The 22827-nt window shown below is 38.0% G+C and overlaps 1 protein-coding gene across 8 annotated transcripts in view; it reads right to left on the reverse strand.

Annotated features, from left to right (window-relative positions):
• The window catches only part of Mettl24 (methyltransferase like 24), a 131981-nt gene that overhangs the window by 26041 nt on the left and 83113 nt on the right, over positions 1-22827 (reverse strand). For 4 of the 8 annotated variants that reach the window (XM_004873977.3, XM_087208687.1, XM_087208686.1 and 1 more), the window contains one exon: positions 6703-8272. In XM_004873977.3, the coding sequence (XP_004874034.1) occupies positions 7958-8272 (315 nt within the window). In that variant the 3' untranslated portion in view covers positions 6703-7957. Of the gene's footprint in view, positions 1-6702; positions 8273-22827 lie in introns of those variants that run through there. The other 4 variants (XM_004873978.3, XM_087208683.1, XM_087208682.1 and 1 more) reach the window with 2 other exon arrangements.

The following is a 22827-nucleotide window of genomic DNA, read 5'->3' on the forward strand; positions in this document are numbered from 1 at the left end:
AAGCCACCAGGCAAGACAAGAAACCAAAGGGAAAGGGGGAAAAATAAAAAATAAAAGACCCAACAACAGTAAAGCACCATCACAAGGATGAGTCAATATCTATCAATTATAACCATCAATGTCAATGGCCTCAATTCACCAATCAAAAGAAACAGACTGCCAGAATGGATTAACAAGCAAAATCCAACAATATGCTGTATACAAGAAACACACCTAACTCAAAAAGAAACTCATAGACTGAAAGTAAAAGGATGGAAAACAGTTCTCCACGCAACAGGAACCCAGAAAAAAGCAGGGGTAGCAATCTTATTTGCAGACAAAGTAGATTTCAAACCAAAACTAATTAAAAGAAACAAAGATGGTCACTACATCCTTGTGAAGGGAACAATCCAAGAGGAAGACATGACAATCATAAATATATAGGTACCAAATAAGAAGGCCCCCAACTGTACAAAACAAATATTAATGGACATGAAAAACCAAATAAGGACTAATACAATTGTAGTGGGGGACCTCAATACCCCACTAAATAGACAGATCATCTAGGCAAAAAATTAACAACAAAATTATAGAACTGAACCAAGCTACTGAACAAATGGACTTCACAGATGTTTACGGAGTGTTCCACCCCACAAAATCAGAATACACATTGTTTTCAGCTGCACATGGGTCATTCTCCAAAATAGACCACATGCTAGTTCATAGGACATGTCTAAGTAAATGTAAAAGAACTGAAGTTACCCCCTGTATATTATCAGGCCACAGTACAATAAAATTGGAGATTAATAACATAAAAAAACCACAAAACTCCCACAAACACATGGAAATTGAATAACGCCCTCCTGAACAACCAATGAGTCACAGAGGAAATTGAAGAAGAAATAAGACAGTTTCTACAAGTAAATGACAGTTCCAGTACAACATACAGGAATCTATAGGACACAATGAAAGCAGTTCTATGTGGAAATTCATAGCAGTGAATACCCATATTAGGAAACAGAGAGAACTCAGTTAAATAACCTAATGCAGAACCTCAAGCTCCTAGAAAAAGAAGAGCATAACAAATCCAAAGCTTATACAAGAGAGGAAATTATAAAGATCAGAGCAGAAATCAATGCAATGGAGACTAAGAGAATGATACAAAAAAAAATCAATGAATCAAAGAGTTGGTTTTTCGAAAGAATAAAATTGATAAACCTTTAGCCAACCTTATCAAAAAAAGGAAAGGAAAGGCTCAAATCCATGCAATTAAGAACAAAAAAGGTGAAGTCACAACAGATCCAGCAGAAATCCAGAGGTTCATCAATACCCACTTTGAGGACCTGTACTCTAATAAAATGGAAAACACAGAAGAAACAGACAGATTCCTAGAAACATACCAATTGCCAAAGTTAAATGAAGAAGATATAGAAATTCTAAACACCACAATTACAATGAGTGAAATTGAAAATGTAATAAAAAATTTACCAACAAAGAAAAGCCCAGGTCCTGATGGCTTCACTGCTGAATTCTACAAGACATTTAAAGAAGAACTATCACCATTACTCTTTAAACTCATCAAGGAAATTGAAAGGGAAGCAAGGCTTCCAAATTGATTCCTGGAAGCAAGTGTTACTTTGATTCCAAAACCAGGGAAAGACCCAATCCAAAATCAGAACTACAGGCCAATCTCCCTAATGAACATAGATGCAAAAATCCTCAACAAGATACTGGCAAACAGAATACAGAGGCTCATGAAGAAGATCATACACCCTGACCAAGTCAGATTTATCCCAGGGATGCAAGGATGGTTCAACATCCATAAATCAATAAAGGTAATACACTATATTAACAGAGCCAAGGACAAAAACCATATGATCATCTCAATAGATGCAGAAAAAGCATTTATTCACAATAAAAACGCTACAGACAAAAAAAACCTAAAAACTTTCACACTAAAATCAGGAACAAGACAAGGATACCCACTATCACCACTCCTGTTCAACATAGTTCTGGAAACATTAGCTATGGCAATTAGAAAAGAGCAAGAAATAAAAGGAATAAAGATAGGAAAGGAAGAAGTTAAATTGTCATTATTTGCTGACGATATGATAGTTTACATAGAAGACCCAAAAAACTCTGCCAAAGACTTCTAGACTTATTTGACAGATTCAGTAGAGTAGCTGGATACATGATAAACACTCAAAAAACAACAGCCTTGTTATACACAAATAACAGACTCATTGAAAGAGAAATTAGGGTAACAATTCCTTTTACAACACCATCCCAAAAAATGAAATATCTAGGAATCAGTCTAACAAAGGAAGCAAAAGACCTCTACATTGAAAACTACAGCACTCTGAAAAAAGAGATCGAAGAGGATATAAGAAAATGGAAAGACATCCCTTGTTCCTGGGTAGGAAGAACCAATATAGTGAAAATGGCCATACTTCCAAAACTACTATACAGATTTAATGCAATGCCAATTGAAATTCCAACAATATACTTCACAGAACTAGAGAAAACAATCCAAAACTTCATTTGGAACCAGAAGAGATCTAGAATAGCAAGAGCAATTCTAGGCAACAGAGACATGGCAGGGGATATCACAATCTCCAACTTGAAACTATACTACAAAGCTACTATGATTTAAAAAAAACAGCATGGTACTGCCAAAGAAACAGACCTGAGGATCAGTGGAATACATTAAAAGATGCAGAAACAACTCCAGACATACTAAGCCACCTCATCTTTGACAAAGCAGCCAACCACCCTCATTGGAGGAAAGATAGCCTATTTAATAAATGGTGTTGGAAAAACTGGATTTCAACCTGCCAAAGAGTAAAACTAGACCCATATCTATCACTATCCACTAAACTAAGATCGAAGTGGATAAAAGATCTAAATATTAAAACAGAAACACTAGACTTGCTCGAAGAGAAGTTAGGTAGAACTCTTGAAGACACTGGCATACGAAAAGACTTTATGAACAAAACCTCAGTAGCATGGGAACTAGCACAAAGAATTAACAACTGGGATCTCATCTTATTAAAAAGCTTCTGCACTGCAAGAGAAACTACCAACACAGCTAAGAGACAACCTACAATGTGGGAAAAAAATTTTAGCAGCTATACCTCAGACAAAGGACTAGTATCTGGAATATACAAAGAACTGAAAAAAATCAGACCCCCCAAATTTAAAGACCCAATTCATAAATGGGCATCTGAAATTAACAGACATTTCTCAAAGAAGTAAAAGCAGCAAATAAAAATATGAAAAAATGTTCACCTCACTTGTCATTCGAGAGATGCAGATGAAAACAACACTGAGATTCCACCTCACCCCAGAAAGAATATCTGCTATCAAGAAATCAACCAATAACTAATGTTAGTGGGGGTGTGAGCAGAAAGGAACCCTTCTCCCTTATTGGTGGGAGTGCAGACTGGTGCAACTACTGTGGAAATCAGTATGGAGATAACTCAAAGAACTAGGGCTAGAGGTCCCATTTGACCCAGGTATTCCCCTACTGTGTATCTTCTCAAAAGACTTAAAAGAATCATACCACCACGATATATGTGCACCCATGTTTACAGCAGCAGTTTGTAATAGCTAAAGCTTGGAAACAACCCAAGTGCCCATCAACTGGAACCTAGATAACGAAGATGTGGTTTTTATATAAAATGGAGTACTACTCAGCCATAAAGAATGACAAACTAAAGATATTTATAGCTAAATGGATGCATATTGAGGCCATACTCAAGTGAAATAAATAGGACCCACATGTGTAAATACCGAATAGTTTCTCTGCTATGAGAAACTGAAAGTGTAAATAAGGACTAAAATGATTAAAATGAATAATTGATAATTTGAAATAGGAAGAAAAGGTCCAAAGGGGTAGCAGAAATGGGAGGGAAAGGGGAAAGGAAAAATTATAGGAAAAGGAAAAAGGGTAACCAAGTCTTTGTAAATAGGGAAGGGTAAAGGAGGTGAAGGGAGGACAGGGAATGGGGAAAAAATAAGAACCAAGATACATCATGTACAGGTACAAGCACCCAATGATAAATGTAAACGTAATGTATACCTAAAAATGTACCAATAAAAGAATTTAAACAAAATAAAAAAAAGGAAACTCAAATCTTGGACAGTATTTTCTAAAAGATCATATAACCAAAGCAAAAATGCTTACATGAACAACAGATTTGGGCTCAACACTATATATTCATGAATTTACTTTTGTTCTACCTTGATGTAAATTTTTTTTTGCATAAATTTTTTATTGGTACATTTTAGGTATACAACATGTTTACATTTATCATTGGGTGCTTGTACCTGTACATGATGTATCTTGGCTCTTATTTTTTTCCCCATTACCTGTGCGCCCTTCCCCCTCTCCACCTTTCCCTATTTACATAGACTTTGTTTCCATTTTTTCCTTTTCTCATAATTTTTCCTTTCCCTTCTTACCTTTCCCCTTCCCCTCCCACTTCCCCTACCCCTTTGGACCTTTTCTTTCTATTTCAAATTATCAATTATTCATTGTAATTATTTTAATTCTTATTACACTTTCAGTTTCTCACACTAGAGAAACTTCAGTATTTACACATGTGTGTCCTATTTATTTCACTGAAGAGTATGTCCTCAATGTGCATCCATTTAGCTATAAATGTCTCTAGTTTCTCATTCTTTATGGCTAAATAATACTCCATTGTATAAAAAAACCCACATCTTCTTTATCCAATTTGATGTAAATATTAATGGACCTTCAGTCTGTTCATTTTTCCCAAGGTAGTTTTTTTTCCCCTTTTACTAATAAGAAAATAAATAAAGTGACCTCCCGATGAAGCATATTGTGCTTGGTAATGGTTATGGGGCTGTGTGTTGTTAGGGGACCCAACACAGTCCTTGTGGGATCTGACAGATTGAAGCACAGATTCCTATTCCACCAGCTCCTAGTTGGATATTCTGAATAAACTGTGTAACTACTTAGACTTTCTCTACCTGTACAATTGGAAACATTACACTTCTGATGGATTATTGAATTAGGAATAATCTATGCAAAGTGCCTGGCATATAATAAATAGTAAATCTTGTTTTTGTTGTATTCCATTTGTGCTCATTTTGAGGTGGTTCTGGGGATGATGGTTATTGCTTTGTCTATTCCTCCACAGAGGATCTTGTATTTGCCTGTTCTTTACCAGCAATCATTAGTGCTACAGTAGCCTGACCCGCTTCTTATGCCCCACATCACTACTTCTCCACAGTGCATAGTTTGCCTTCCAGTGGACATTTGGCACTGTCTGTAGGCATCTGGTTGTCACAACTTGGGGGGGGGGGTTGTTGCTCCTGTCATCTAGTGGGTAGAGGTCAGTGATGCTGCTAAATATCTCACAATACACATCTAACAATACCCTCCCACCCCTGTCAAAGACTTGTCTAGTCCCAACTGGCAACAGTACTAAGGTTAAGAAACTCCCATGGTAAACATAATCAATTCTAGAGGCAGGGAAACCCTAGCAACCATTAGTTTATCATCATAAATTTCAAACTGCCCATGAAGAGAATAAGCATACATAAAAATGGTTAACTACTGAACAGGCTGCCTAGTAGGTGGGTATGGGTGGGTGTGTTTGTGATCTATTCTTTTGAACAGTACATCCATTCTTGCTTCAGATATACATAGTGTGATGAAGTTAATGTTCTGTACCACCATTCTGGGTTAGTTAACTTGCTTTATACATAGAAGCTTCCAATAATGCCATAAATCTTCCATTCTGTGAATTAAAAATCTTGATACAAGTATAGACACATCTAAAAGTTGATCAGATTAGACACCTAAGACTAATACACTCCATACCTTAGTGAATATTTACTGTAGCCGGGCGTGGTGGTGTACACCTGTAATCCCAGAACTCGGGAGGCAGAGTCAGGAGGATCCCCACGAGTTTGAGGCCAGCCTGGGCTACAAAGTGAGTTCAGGGCCAGCCTGAACACAAAGTGAGACCTTGTCTCAAAAAAAAAAACCCCAAAAACCAAACAATACTTACTATATACATTTCAGGGTGTAAAATTTTTATGAAAAAAATCTGTGAAATAATCCAAACAGAACTGGACTAAAGTTAGCTTTGATTTGAAGATGACATCATACAAACTGACAGTATAAACCATTTTAGAGCTTTCATGGATGCTTCTGCACATTTAAAATGCCTGTCAGTGATGGTGAACCTTTTGAAGATCAAGTGCCCAAACTGCAACCAAAACCCCACTTATTTATCATAAAGTGCCGACACTACAATCAAACCTGAATGCTTGGCTGCTGGGGCAATGCTGGGTGACTTGGCTCGTGTGCCAACAGAGAGGGCTGTGCATGCCTGCTGCAGCACACAGGCCCTAGGCTCACCACCACTACCTTATATACATTGAAGGGACTGAACTGCTGTTTCAAATCACACTTATTCAAGCTGGTCCTCTCGACCCAATAACTTTTGTTTGTGCTTTATGAATTTCAAAATCAAAATCTCATATTTAAAAAAATTCATAACTAATTCAGAAATTCTGTTCTCTTTTGAACTTGAGTTAATGAGATCATCCTATTCTAATATATATTAGTTTCTTACTTGAAGAACAGTTTTTTTAAACCATTGCAGGAAACAAAAAGCCAACACAGGGAATGTCTAAGGGTAGCAGCAAGTTAAAAACAACAACAACAAAAAAAAGACTGGAAGATGGGATAAAGTGTGCCCAGTATTCTATTTCGTCCAAAATTGTTTGAACAACATACATAGTTTTCACACTTTTAGGATGCAAAAATGCCAGAAATATACTTAATTAATTTGTCTTATTTTATACTATTTAATTAATTTACTCAGAATAGAATTTTTTGGAAAAGCAGTCAGGGAACCTATTCCTGTAAATAGGAATGACATAAATCATTTGAACCTGGCCAGGGATGTAGCTCAGTGGTGCCACACCTGCCTGGCAAGCACAAGGTCCTGAGTTCAATCCCCAGTACTGCAAAAAGAAAAGAAAAAATTATTTGAACCATTGAGAACCTACATATTCTGCTTAGTTGTTAAAAAATACCCAAAAAGGATTGGAACCACTGAAATACTGGGCAAGAGACTTTGATTTTCAGGCCACAGTCTTATACATGATGTCGGCTGTCAGTAAAGAGAAATGTACTTAAAGTTTGAGATAGTATATTAAAAAAAAAAGATGTGGCAACATAAGCAAGTCTGGCAGGGAAATCATTTTTGAAAACAGAAGAGGCAGGAGACAGGTTCTTAAGTAAAAAAGGAGAATTAAGGCTGAATATAAAAAGAATGTTGAATTGAAGCTGTGGATAGCCTTATTTTTTAAAAAACTCAGGCTCAGAATTTGGTGTGTCTGAATTCCCAGAAATCAGAATCAGTCATTCTTATAAAGCCATAGCATGGCCTCAGCAAAGGCTGAGAAGGAATTTTGATATCCACAAGGTTGTAAAGAATGTCATTGACTAGGTAGACAAGCAAAACCTTGAAAGGGATGACTGAAGTCAGATGAAAGATCCAATTTGAAAACATGGACAATGAACTTAAGAATATCAACTTAGTAAAAATGGAAAATCTATGTAATTTTAATGTTTTTAAATTTGTGGACTCTAGATACATAATTAATTTGAGGGAAATCTGGAATGATCTGAGGATTTAGCTTCTCAACGCGGTTGAAGAAAGACAAACATCCCCATTCCTGTCAAAGGCAAAAAGACAAAGAGGCTGAGCTTAGGCAGATGGGAGTGACAAGTTCATCCCTTTAACAAGTATTAACTGCCCCATCACATGTCCAGTGCCAGGGTACACATCTACAGAAACAATCAAAATCCATGTCTTGAGTCCATAACAATAGGCTGGTGAGAGGCTGGACATGTAAACACATGAACAGAATGGGGGACATGTTCAATTCTGCAAAATATTTCCTTGTGTTTTTGATGAAGTCCTATGTCCTATTTCCACCTTGTATTCACCCAACTCAAAGTGTAACAGCTACTAGCGTTGAAAATATCTTTCTTCAGGAATAGCTGAGGTTTAGATAAATCTTTGTAACTGTGAAAAAGCCTGAAATCCTTCTGTTCTAGCTCTTTGAGGAGACTGTACCAGAACCGCACAACACTGCTGTCACTGCCACTGACCTCAAACCCAGGCCAGTGGAGATGAATCTCAAAGACAAGCTGTCCAATCTGTTCAAGGACATCTTCCAGAATAAGATTTTCCAAAACTTTCCATTCTGCACTTTCCAGATCTGCCTTGAGAACATCAATCTGTAACATAAAATGAAATGAAATTAGAAGATTTGGTAAACTGCTTCATATAAGGAGTTCATTATGGATCTTAAATTTGGGTTTTAAATGTTCCCCTGGAAGCTTGTGCATTGAAAGCTTGGTCTCCAACACAGCAGTGCTCAGAGGTGGGGCCTTTGGGAGTTGAATCATGGGGACTCTGGCCTCATAACTGGATTAATCAATTTATGGATTCATAATCTAATGAACCATTTCAAAGTGATAGAAACTTTAGGAGGTGCTGCCTAATTGGAAAAAAGTAGAATCATTGGGAGAAGGAATGCCTTTGAAGATTACATTTTATCCCTGGCCTCTTCCTCAGTCTCTTTCTTTCTCTGCTTTCTGGCTGCTGGTTAGTGAGCAGCTTGCTCTACTCTGTGCTCCACATCATGATGCTCTTCCCCACCACAAGCCTGAAAACAACACAGCCAAGTGACCATGGACTGAAACTTCTGGAACTATAAGCCAAAATAAATCTACTTTCCTTTAAGTTGATTTAACTCAGGCATTTTGCCGCAGTGGTGGAAATCTGACTAACAAAGAGTTTCACAGTACTCCCAGGGGAGCAGACTTTTTTAAATTTTAAAGTTGGAGGTTGTTTTCCAGTGCCCCCTAATGACTTGAAATCCCTACATCACTTCATACCAAATGTTAATAATATATAAATAATGAAATGTCAGGTGGCAATCATAATAGACCTAAGACAGGGCAACAAGATGAGGGACACTCCTATGGGGGAGGGACAATCCCAATAGAGTGACATCATCACTGTACACAGAACCAATCAGAAACTTGCTATTTTCAATCCTTCACTTGAATCTGGTGCTGTTCACAGGACCAATCAGAAGATGCTCTTTTCAATCCTTCATTTGCGTGTGGGCACAACCAATCAAAGACACCATTCCTGATGCTTCATTTACATGTAACAAGAAGTCAAGTAAATTATTTGATAAGAGAGTTTATATGCGGCATGACACCAAATGAGTGTTTGATAGGACTTTCTCAATGCCTCATGTACGTAAAACACAGATAACCCAGGAATTTTGAGTACAAAAGGCCCTTTCCTCTTATCCTCAGGGCCACTGTGAGCCTTTTTACTGGCCCACTCCTATTCTGCAGAGTGTACTTCTTTTCTGCCTTTTTTTTGCATGTCTTAAACAATTCTTTGTTCAGGACACCAAGAACCTGGAAAAAAGCCCCACAGGACTCTCTATCTGGTAACAGACCCTCTTGCTTTCTGCCCCTGTGAATGGATGTCCAAGAAGGAGAAGCTGGTTTTCATGTATCATGGAGCTCCTTGCCTACCTCTTTCCCCGTAATTTGTACACCACTCCAGGGAACCCAGATGTGCCCTGATAGAATGGTGGCCACAGGCAGGGACTGAAGAAGGCGGCTGCCTGCAAGGATCATCTCACAAATTTCTTCTCTCTCTAACTCCATCAAGACTGAAAGTCCAGGAAAGAATTCTCAGATATCTGAATATTAGATTATAGAAAAATTACTATTCTTATCCAGTTGTAACCAGCACTACAAAATGGAACTTTAAATGTTAGATTTTTTTTTCCTTTAGAGACAAGTGGCTTTTCCAAAATTCCTCAGGCCTAGGGCAAAAACAGCTATTCCCACCTCTCCTCAGCCCAGATGAATGTCCACAAGAGGCAAGAGTCCAGTTTCCTTCCCACAAGAAAGGGAACAATGAGCTGAAGATAGCTGGATGTGATAAAGCAAGTGTGGAGAGCTGCACTATCTTTCTGTGTTTCCACTCTCCTCTGCTCCTTACTATATAAAAGACCCTTACCCATCTGTACTCAGAGAGATGATCTGAGGCAAATAAATAAAATTTGAATAAATCCTTTTTATTTTTTACCAAAATAAATGGCTTCTTTTGATTTGGTCAGTGGCAAGCAAACGAACTTGTAAATGAGTATGTAAACCTAAGTGGCCAGTAACATTATGATTTCTTTTAAAAGTATATGCCAGGTCCGGGGAGTTAGCTCAGTGGTTCCGCCACCTGCCTTGCAAAAGCAAGGTCCCAAGTTCGATCCCCGGTACCAAAAAACAAAACAAAACAAAAAGGTATAAGCCAGTCCGTAGAAAAAAAGTAACACAATTCCCTTATAAATATAAGTTTACATCCAAAATAAGATGGAATAAGGAGAAAAAGTAGGGTGCTAGAGAAATATTTTATAATTAATCAAATTACAAGCTCCTCTCGGCTGGCTTGACATAAAGTTGGTTAGAACAATGGAACTCCAATTACCTTCAGAAAGCAATGAAAATAGGGCTGAGGGTACACACACACACACACACACACACACACACACAGAGTAATAAAAGCTAATCCTCACCAGATTACTTACATGTACCTGACATAAGTCTAAGTGTTTCCCTTTGCAAAACTCACTTAATCACATCTCCATAATGCTACAAGGGTGATTTTGTTAGTATCCTCAACTAACACTTAGAAAAGCAGACTGAGTAATCATCCTAGTTACACAACTAGAGAGGTGGTGGTGAAATCTGAATAGTCTGCCTACCTTATCCTGTCCTTTTAACCACTATTCAAGGTTGCCTCCCAATAAACCACAAGAGGAAAAATGATAACTCACAGTCCCAAAGAGGTTTGGGTTTGGAAAATAAAATGCTATTTGCAGAATGAATATGGGTCTGTGAGTAAAGTGTTGTTATCAGTATCACTACTTTCCATCTGCAGAACACTTTTCATTGGGGTTCATTTTACCACACAAAGGAAAGCTGACAGCATTCAGGCACAAGTTGGGAGGGAATCATTGCAAAGGAGCTGAGGCTGTGGTCTCAAAAGGTGACAGCAGAATTTTAAATAGCTCTTCTGTAAGATGTCAACTGAAGTCATTAATATTCTGCCCCATGAAAGTGAAAATAACTGTGCTGCTGTAGATGGATGGATGGATAAATACCAAAACAAGCTCGCCCAGGTTCTTTTCTCTCCTATTGCATGTCTGTTTGATAAGTTCCTCAGATGAGGCTGAAATGAGAGGCTCCTGGTGCCATGAAAACATTCATTGTATGACTTCAGAGTTGGGTGGAAGAGAAAGGGAATAAAATTTATATATAATTGCTCCAAGAAAATGAGTTTTGCCTGATGTCCTGAGACTATGAGAGATGGTTTCACATCCTTGCCTCAAATATCTCGTAGTCCACCAAGAAAAAGGATAATGGTAACCACCTCAAGAACACTGAGACACCTTGAAAAGACTAGAGTCTGTTAACCAGTTTGTGAGTCAATGATTTCAAAAACATAGGAAAGAAAAAAAAAGGAGAAAAGAAAAACCTCTCTTCATGAAACTAGGCATGGGAACATACACCAGGCGAAATTAATTCTTCTGATTGGACACAAGGAAATTAATTCACTCTTTTTTCCATCTCCACTGCCCTGGCACTTCCCTGGCTTTGTTTAATCTTGGCAGTTTTAAGCACAATATTCCTGGATTAATGGTAATTAAGCTGCCAAAAGAAATATTCAATCAAAATTGCACAAAATGTTCTAATTGGTATAGAACACATCCAAAATTTAAATAAGCACTAGTTGTATCAATTCCCATTGCCAAAAATTTCTTAAGTTCTTTACATATTTATTTTCATTGTGGTTTTCTATGAGTTTGTATATGATGAATAGCATTAATAAATCAAAGTATTAAAAGGATAGAGTATGGGGAAAGGAAAGAATGGAAAGGAAAAATTATGAGAAAAGAAAAAAAAATGGAAACGAGGTCTATGTAAATAGGGAAGGGTGGAGAGGTGAAGGGCACACAGGTAATGTGGAAAAAATAAGAACCAAGATACATCATGTACAGGTACAAGCTCCCAATGATAAATGTAAACGTATTGTATATCTAAAATGTACCAATAAAAGAATTTAAGAAAAAAAAAGGATAGAGTAAGTTAATCAGCTTAAAAACTATCTTAGTTAAGTATAGAGGAATATACTTTATATATATTTTCCAACCATATTTTAAAAATAAACTATCAATCAAAAGTTATGAGCAACTAGAAGAGAATAAAAAATTTTTAGGGTAAATTACACCAAATACATGTTTTCTTTAAATGTTAAATTTTTATTTCCAAAATGCATATCTATTCTACAGAGCAAAAGATATTTTCTTTTTTTGCTTTTTACTTTCTAAAAAAAATTTTTTTAGTATATGTTTGTAGCACATAATGATTACATTCTTTGTAGGGAACTGGGACATGTACATAACACATATCAATTCTTTTTTTCCCCCTTCCCTCCACTCTTTTTTTTTGCCAGCATCATTTCATTTATTTATCTTATAAGACCTTATAACATTAATTATCATATATGCAGAGTAAAAACCAGACTAAAAGGCAAATATTTTTAAATATGATAACACTTTTACCTACTTTGACTCCCGGGACTGAAAATCCCTGTCTTCAACCAGAGTTCTATAGGTTGATCTAAATCACTAACCTTGGAGTGGTGCAACGCTGAGGGATGCACAAACTCTTCCCTGCCTTTTAACGTGAGAGTGCAGACAGCCAAAATGTGGTGAGTAAACACATTCCTCTCTCCCAGTATGCCTTTCTATTTCTTGTGCTTCAGAACATCCCATTACATTACTATTTTGCAACAGTAATTTCCATTATTATGGTTTAATATATCCAATATTATTGTTATTATAAAGCACTACACATTTCTTGATAGGATATGCCATTTTTAAGATTCTAATATCAGTTTTCAAGAATTATGGCACTAAAAAATCATGCAAATGATTATACTGGAATAATCAAGTGCCAACCCTAATACAGTTTGGTTAAATTGGATTTGTACAAAGATTTAACTAAGTATCAACTTACAAACTCTGGGGTAAGTGAAGATACATTCTTAGGTAGAAGGTTCTCAGAGATGATACATGAAACAACCTATTTGCTACAATTTCAAAGGTGTTAAAGGGGTTCACCTATAAAATATTATCTCCTATTCCTTATGCCTGAAATACCCAATAGATTACCTTTCATAAAACTTCTAGAAGAAAAGAGAATTTTAATTATAACTGGATTAAGATGTGAAGCCATCTGACAGTTTCCTCGTCGGGCCTCAGTTTATCCCTGTGATCATTAACCCAGATTTGCAGGATGAGATGAAAGGGGAAGTAGGGGGTGGATGTTTCAATGAGTCTCCTAAGGCTGTCACATCAAACACCTTAGACTGGGTGCTTTGAACAACAGAAATGTACTGTTTCACAGTTGTAAAGACTAGAAGTCCAAGGTCAGACATCAGCAGGGGCGGTTTCCTCTGAGAGCTCTGAGGAAGAACCTGTTCATGCCTCTCTCCCAGCTTTGGGTGGTTTGCTGATAATCTTAGCATCCTTTGGCTTCCACATCACCGACTCTCTGCCTTCGTCATCACACAGTGTTCTTTGTGTGTCCTTGTCTGTGCACAAATTTCTACTTATTATAAGGACATCAGTCATTGGAGTATGACTACTCTACTATGACTTCATTTTCACGAATTGCATCTGTAATGACTCTATCTCCAAATAAGGCCATATTCAGAGGTCCTACAGGTTAGGATTTCAACATCCTAATTTTGAGGGGATACAATTCAATCCATACAGTGTTTGAGGAAGCTATCACAATAGGACTTCTGCAAGGCAATTGGGTGCCACTTTCAGAGCAAATGCTTAGAAAAGTGTCCTGTCCTGAAATACAAGGCCAGTGACTGAGGCAATTATGAATATTGCTCTGCCAGTCCTTTTGTCAGCCAACAATGGCAGATCCAACACTGCTAAGTGCCAAGTGCAGGACAAGTCAACAAGCTTCCAAGGCCAACTGGACCCACCGTTGTGAAACCACTGTCCTTCATTCCTGGTTCCCTTTTCAGACACACAACCAGGCACAGCAGGTGTAGCTTGCTTGGGCATTTCTCTATTTCCTATATGCATCCCACCCATTCCTCTGGAACTCCTCAACAATCAACATCCTTGCATGCTCACGTCTAAAGCCTTTTCTCCTCTGCAGGAAATTTTGTACAAGCTGGCAGATTTTGCTATAAGATGGCTATCTTTCAAGAAGGCAAAGATAGAAGCTGCAACACCTGTCCAATAAGATCCAGTCTGGGAATCACACAGTACACTTCTCTTGCATTCTGTTGGTCAAAGCCAATCACAAGCCCAACCGAGATTCAAGTGGAGACAAAATAGATTCCAGTCACTGAGAGGACGAGTGACATAAACAGAGAGGGTGAAAAGAGTTGTGTGTGGCCATCTTTGCAGATACTTGACCCTAATGATTAAAAACAATATTACTTTAAACAAATGCATAAATGATCTGCAGTATTATAGTGGACATAAGCAATACTCTGGAAAAAAATGAATAAGCCTTTATTTGTAGAATTGCTATTAAAGAGGAGACTTTAATTTTATCATGAAATTTGTTATTAGATTTGGCTTTCCTTGAAAGTTGACAGAGAGGCCAGGGATTTAGCTCAGTGGTTCTGCCACCTGCCTCGCAAGTGCAAGGTCCCAAGTTCGATCCCCGGTACCAAAAAAAAAAGAAAGTTGACAGAGAACTTAGAATATTAAATGGATTAGAAAAGAAAATGCTAAAAAGGGTACTAAAGTATATGTTTGTAAGTGTTAGATATTGAATTAGTCTGCTAGAGCTGCTAAAACAAATTTATTTCTGCACAATTCTGGAGGTGGGAGTCCAAGATCAAGGTGTCAGGAGGTTTGGCCTCTCTCTCCTGAGGTCTTGGTTTGGCTTGCAAACACCCACCTTGCCATGTGGTCTTTCCTCTGTGTGCAAACTCCTCGTGTCTCTTCCTTTTCTTATAAAGACACTAGCCCTGTTAGATTAGTCCACACACTTAAGAGCTCATTTAACTTACCACCTCCTCAAAGGCCTTATCTCCAAATACAGTGGGTGTTGCTGCTACAACCTATAAATTTGGGGAGGAACACAACTCAGTTCCTAACAGATATAAAACAAGAATTTTTGCTATACTGTATTTAGAGACAACAACTGTCACTTCAAAGGTGGTGAGATGCATCCTCTTTTCTGTTATGGCAGGCTACAATTTTGTATCTGTAGTAAATGGCCAACTCTGGTTGGGGAAGTAAAAGTCTCAGCCACTAAATTAATTGGCAAGGAGTCACAGATGATGGTAGGCATAATTTTCTGATGTTGATCGCAGCATCATCTCTCATCTCACATGCTATCTTACAGTTTGGCCTGGACACTTCCCCAGTAAGAGATGAGGTCACACCCCTCCCCATAGCCAGCTTCCTGGGCCTGCAACTTGTGTAGTCACACAGGGCCCTGCATGTAGATGGATTATGTGCTTGGTTTAATACTCTGCTGTCATGTCTTAAAATCTTTAGTTTTGAACAAGAGATACCTCAATTTCATTTTGCACTAGCCCCCCACAAATTATATACCTAGTCCCCTTGAATTTTGATGAGCTTATGACAATTGCCCAACTTGTGGAAGTGACATTAGATGACACTGAAGCCTGGACCATAAGAAGTGAAGCAGCTTCTACTCTGCCCACTGACACTTTCACTCTTGGAAACTGTAGTCACTGAGAAAGGTGTCAGACTGCCCTGAGATCACTATGCTCCAATATCAAACTAGCCCCTGCAAAGAGACCACCGGAAGAGGCCTGAGGCAACATGGACAGATAGATGCCTGGATAACCCCCGGACATATGAGGGACCCTGAACTGTTATTGTTTTAAAAGTTAAGTTTAGGGATGGATCTATTATGAGGCAATAGATAACTAGATTAGGGATCAAATGCCATCCATGTGAACTGTCTTATTAAAAGTTGCAACTTACTTATATTCTGTCAAATACTATATATTCCAAAGCTGTGATTTTTAAAAAGAAATTAATATATGTTTAAACAATATGTTCTTACTACAAAAATAATACATGCTAATTATTTTAAAATTAAATCAATATAACCAAAAAGAAAAATTAAAACACCAATATTCAAAGGTTTAAAAGCTGATGCCTGAACTTGTAAGCATTTTTCTTTATCAAACACACACACTGCAGATTATGACATACACAAGCATAACTGAAACGCAAATTTTTTATAAAATTGGAATTATACTGAGCTTTCAAATCTGCTTTTTAATGTAGGAGACCATGAACATCTTTCCATGTCAATAGATTTTCATTTAAAATATTCTCCCAAACAGAGTCTTTCAGACCTTCCACAGCAATGGGATGAAGGTGACACAGGAAGCCTGAGGGTAAGGGAGATTTCAAGTGCATGAGATTGAGATCCTCTGCCTCACCTCACCAAGAGCAGCTCACCTGTTTTTTTTTTTATATATTTGGAATCCCTTATACAATGTCATTTGCATAAAGAGCTCTCCTGTTACTGTTTTGTAAGCTGGAAAGCCTCAATGTATAATTTATTTTTAGCAGCTTTTATAGAGATTTAACTTCTTTAACCATTCCCCTTATAGTGGATGTTTAGGTTTTTTCCCAAACGGATGACGCTATAAAGTGAGGTGATTAACAAACTTAGAGCTAGGTCTCTGAATGTGCTCTATTATTTTCTTAGACTAAATCCCCTAATGTAGAAGAGCAGGTTCAAAGAATGGAACAGTTTATAACTTCTACTAATTGTACTAACCTGTGGCTCTTTCCTGTCCCTGCACTTGAGACACTGAGGACCGACCAGGTTGTGCAAAGGCTGGGAGCCTCATGCGATGAATCACAGGAGGCTTTTTCATGGTCACCAGCCCAGGCAAAGCCTGGCTGGTTTTCTTACCTGACAGCCTTGTGATACTCTGGAACAGTTTTTTAAATATGGTCTTGGGGAGCAAATCTAGGGACTTGCACATGTGAAATATATGATGCTCTACCACTGAGCTACACCCAGCCTTACTCTGGTGCATCCTAAATGGCCTGAGCCAAGTTGTCTGAAAAACTTGCTGGGTTCCACCAAAACCTTCATGCTCTCTACAAAGAGTGAACAAAACAAATTGATTTTATCTAAATACATGTTAAATAGTCCTTATGTAACTTGTTATTAAATCAGTCTAATAAAAAGTGCTTTACACTATTATTCTATATTAAATCTTTAAAAGGGTATAGATTCTTTTTTTCCAGGTGTAAAAATGCATATTATAGCTTAACACTGGCTATTATCATCAATTATAAAGATAAGCATATTAATAAAAATCTGTGGCTAAAAGGTGAAGTTACATAAATAACATCAATAAAATGTCAATATGAACCATCCAACTTAGGTTAGGGGATTACCTAACCTAGAACAAGGGACTGTCCATTTAGGCTCTTTTTGACCTACAAACACATTGCCAGGCTCAGTATTATCTGTCTGTATTTTGGCCACAATGATACACTGTAGTGCATTTACAGGTGTGTTTCACATTTTGCAAAAGATAGATTCATGAAAAGAACCATGGAAACTGAGTTTTATGGTTGAGGTCATATTTTTAAATTATTTATTTGACTCATATCTAATTATTTATGTATATCTTTAAAAATTGAATTATTATAACTTACCTACCACCCCAAAAAATCAAGTTACATTCATTCTCTATATTCATTAGTTTGGGTCAACATTCAATCATAATTTAAAATTAATTGTGTCAATAGTTCTTTCTATTTAGTTTAATTAAGAAAAGTTATTATTTAATTATAAAGTAAAGCTAAACTTCTATATATGAAGTCTACTAGAAACTAAATGCATTAGAAAGATCTTGTGGTGGAAATAACCCCAAATTAATCTATCTTAAATGAACAAGAGGATTAAAAGTTTGTTTGAGAGCTTTAGATTAAACATCAATTTCAATTATCACTGTCAACTGGCAGAAACATAACATCACAAAATCTGCTACCAGTAGGGAAAGAGAGATGAAGTTTGCCCTGCACATTATGAAAAACATAGGGTCACTCTAAGCTAATTGAAGACCAATTCTGAACTAATAATAAAAGAAAATATTTTTATGTAGTAATCAGCTCACAGAAATGACCTCTGCAGAGAGCAACACTCTGAAAATGAATTTAAAAGGAAATGAGGGAAACATTTACAAAGACTTTTTTCTTTTTTTCACTAGGGTTATGGCTTGTGTCTAGATGTCCCTCCAAAGCCTCATGCAGTCATAGGTGGAGCTTTTTAGAGGTGGCTGGATCTAGAGTATGTGATGCTGGGACTGATTCATGGTGCAGTGCTAGGATCAAGGTCACTAGGATTAAGAGTGTGAGTGCTACCGCCCTAAGTAGTCTGGATAAGATATAGATAGCAAGAGCTGTGGTCATCCTTTGCTGCTTTGCTACCTTCTGCCCACCACGAACTGTTTCCCCTCTGCAGTGTCTGTCTGACATTTCACCCTGCCTTGAAGCCAGTGGATTATGAACTGAAACCTCCTCAAACTGTGAGCTAAACAAATCTTTCCTCCTTTAACTTTAAGTTTTGGGTATTTTGTCTCAGCAATGAGAAAAGTAACTAAGACAGCCAGACAGCCAGCTTGACCAAAGAATCCAACCTGAGGCTGCTGGGGAAGAATCTTCTGGTCTGAGTGAGGTGACACAGAGTATCTATAGTAAAAGGTGAAAGATTTATACAATCTGAAGAGAAACCAGAGTATCAGAGTATCTCTAGGAACATAAGTCAGAGACAAATAATGGGTGAGGTGGTGACAAGTCAAAAAGTCAGCAGTGTGATAGCACGTGTCTGTAAGCCCAGCTACTCAGGAAGCTGAGGCAGAAGGATCACAAGTTTGAGCCCAAGTTTGGGCAACTTAGTGAGACACTGTCTCAAAATAAAAGGGCCTGAGGATGTGCCTTAGTGCTAGAGTGCTTACCTACCACAGGTTCAATCTTAAGAGCTACAAAAAGAAGAAAGCAGAAGAAAAGGAAGAGGAAGGGGGAGGTAGAGGAGAAAAAGGAGGAGGAGAAGGAGGTAATAGGGAGGAGGAAGAGTCAGCAGTCAGAGGGGTTCATGCTACCATGCAACAGCAAGGAACTAAGCAGCCCAAATTTAGCCAGGATGCAATTGTAGTGAGACTTGTTGAAGTCAGACTCAGCAGAAAGTCAGTGGCAAAAACAAGGATGGCTCTGAGTCAATGTCAAAGCATGCTGGAGCCTCCAATGTGAGTTAGGGCATCTACACACACACACACACACACACACACACACACACAAACACAAAGCCCAAATGCAAAAAGGAGGCACTAATCTAAAGAGACCCAAAATAAACTCGCTTGGCTATTTAGATTTTGTTTCTAAAGACCAAGTGAGAAGAAATGATGAAAAGGTCACCAGTGAGAGAAGTCAAGGATGAGAAGTCAAGGATTAGAAACCAGCAACAAAAAAGGAGAGGAGACATCAAGAAGCTTCTGGGTGACCACGTGCACATACATGTACATACACACACATACAACACACACAAGCTGATACTTCTTTGAAAAAAGATACAAGAAAATTGTTTTTAGCATCTTGCTTAGCCTCACCCCCCAGACCTCATGGTCACCCAGCAAATCTACCTCTGCACCTCACAGCTCTGACTGTTCCTTCCCTGTCACATGAGACATCGACACCAGAACAGGGTCACCCCTCCACTCTGGATCCTGCAGATTGTCTCTGAAGAAGCAGGTAGCATGGTTTTCACTCATTTATTAATATGTCAAATCCCTCACCTGGTCTCTAAATTCCTTTAGGCAGGGACGAAGTCCTCTTTGAGTATCAAGTTCCTCTCAGAGTTCCCAGGCCTCAGTAGATGTAATATTCCACCAGACAGCCAGTCCTGTCCTTTCTGCCTTCATAACCTCTTACTTTCCCTCTATCCTCCACCTTCATCACTGTGAGTACCTTGTTTCAGACTGAAAGACAGGAATCAGCAGTTAAAGGCTAGAAGTTAGGAATGAGTACAGCTATGAATTCTACCAAACCACTGGACACAAATGTGTGTCAGGGTCTGGATTTCCCATGCTCTATGTACTTCACATTTTAGCCAAATGTAGTTCTCTATTAATTCTCAAAATGCCATATTTCTTGTCCCTGTTCCTTTATTCATGACATTTTATTTGTATGGAACACTCAAAACTTCTGCAAGTTGGGGCCAGGGATTTAGCTCAGTGGTTCCAGCACCTGCCTTGCAAGCACAAGGTCCTGAGTTCAATCCCCGGTACCAAAAAAAAAAAAACAAAAAAACTCCTGCAAGTCATTTCTGCCTGCTACCAACAGAGCACTACAATCGTCCTTCATGGATAAGCTGAATTTCTTTTCCTTTCTAAAATTTGAGTTGTTGAGTTAAAGTTTTATTCTCAGGATCTAAAGCAGACAAAATTATCTAAGAGAGTACAACATACAATAAATTCTGACTTGGAAATATATACAAAATGGTTTGTTCTTAGAGAATATTTCACTGGTGTTAAAGCTACAAGGATCCCATCTCAAATATTTTCTGGTTAAATTATATCAATATCAGAATACTTAAATATATAGTATCAACACAAAATTCTCCAAATAATACTCAGTTTTTGTTGTGCTGTGTCTAAGGAAGCAAGCTGTGTGGGTGTAAAGGCATGGGAGTGGTTAGGAATGCTATCAAGTTGTGCTGTTCTGTATGGTATCCTCTCACCACATGTGACCACTTATTTACATTAAATAAAATTAAACTACAGTACCTCCACTACATTTCAAATGCTCAATAGCTATATGTGGCAAGTGGCTACTATGCTGGACAGTGTAGCCATAGCACATCTCCATTTTCACACAGCTCACTGGACTTTGGTGCTCTGAGTACGACATGCATCCAAATCCCTGGCTGGCTATGAAAACACAGCTTCTGATTCAGTGGATCTGGACTGGGCCTGAGTATTTGCATTTCTAGTAGGAATCAGCTGATGATGATATGCTGGTCTAGGGATCATACTTTGAGAACAGGTGGACTTGGATAATGACACTGGCTGAGCTTCTAATGGGGTGTGTGCCAGGACTCGGCCTTACACAGGCTGGCTTCTCCCTCTTCTAATCACTGGATGCAGAAAATATCTCCATGTTGGCAGTGTTTGGCTTTGGGAGGCCTAATATGGTTTTCTAACCAGCTGCTTTCTTAATTATGATACCATCAGGTCAGAGTTTCCTAACACATGGCCAGTGTTTCAGTGAGGCTTGTATGCCCTGAAACTGTGCGTTAAAAAAGTGTGTTTGTGCGCATGAGCATTTTTCTAAGGAGAGTTTGGTGGCTGAGGGTTCTGGTGTGGGTACACCAAATGACCTGAGGCAGGTTGTTTAGCCTCTCAGTGATTCAGAGGTAAAGAACAGAACCAATGCTATAATGTTGTCTGGGGGTTTAAAAAAATACATGTAAAAAACCAGGCCACATACGTGTAAAGCAGAGTAAGGGCTCCATCAGTGTTTGCTGTTATTTTTTTTTTAACAAAGTCTCTGTGAGGTCTATAATACAAGAAATATTAAGATTGTCTTATTTAAGCTTATGTCAAAATGTGCATCATAGTAGCTATATTTTTGGAGATAGCTCAGAGGCAAAATTAATTTTTGGTGCAGGAAATATACAGAGATATTTCAATCATGACAGCCAAGAACCATCTATATACAGCACATTGGCAGGCGAAATTGAAAGCAGTTCCTTCAACTTCAGTTTGATCTAACAAGAGGCAAAAGAGAAATATTACCTTAGCCTTAGACTGGTCTGTAAGTTTTACAAAAATGATAACTTATAGGTGAGTGGTTAAGTGGACCCCTTGGGCTTCAGGCTGTGAAAGGTTAATCAGTAGGGACTTTGTTAACATCTGGTCCAGCTTCTTCATTTTACAGATAAGGTCATGTTATATGCTCAAGATCACAAAATACTGTTCTTACTTAGTGATAAAGATTCCACATCCAAACATCACTCCTCTGCTCTATCTTCTCTACACATATGTAAGTGGCTGGGGTGGGGTATCAGTGTAGCTCTGAAGTCAGTCTACACCTTTAGGCCTCATTCTTCATGTTCATTTTGCCTTTGGGATAGATTTAGAAGTCATGCAATGCTACATTCAGTAAATAAGGTAGAGGAAGATGCACTGTAATGTTTTCAGAAGTCTGCCTTTCCATTGGATGGCACTCGGCAGCAGCCTTCAACATATTTTTGACTACACCTTCTAAAGAGAAGAAAGCAGACTTCCAGAACTGCTTCAGAAAGTGGCAAGAATACATCAACTGGAAACTGGATAAAAAAATTGCATTTTTTAATAAAATGGAGTACTACTCAGCCATAAAGAATGAGAAATTAGAGACATTTACAGCTGAATGGATGTACATTAAGGAGATACTCTTAAGTAAAATAAATAGAACACACATCATGTGTAAATACCAAATAGCTTCTCTGGTGTGAGAAACTGAAAGTGTAAATAAGGGTCAAAATGTATAATAGATAATGTGAAATAGGAAGAAAAGGCTCAAAGGGGAAGGGGAAGTGGGGAGGGTGAGGGAAAGAAAAAAATATGAGAAAAGGAAAAACAGAAACAAAGTCTTTGTAAATAGGAAGGGGTG

This window comes from Heterocephalus glaber, unplaced genomic scaffold (assembly GCF_053883595.1).
Source record: "Heterocephalus glaber isolate CG9 unplaced genomic scaffold, H.glaber_assembly_v1.0 deba00000942, whole genome shotgun sequence".
NCBI classification, from domain to species: Eukaryota; Metazoa; Chordata; class Mammalia; order Rodentia; family Bathyergidae; genus Heterocephalus; species Heterocephalus glaber.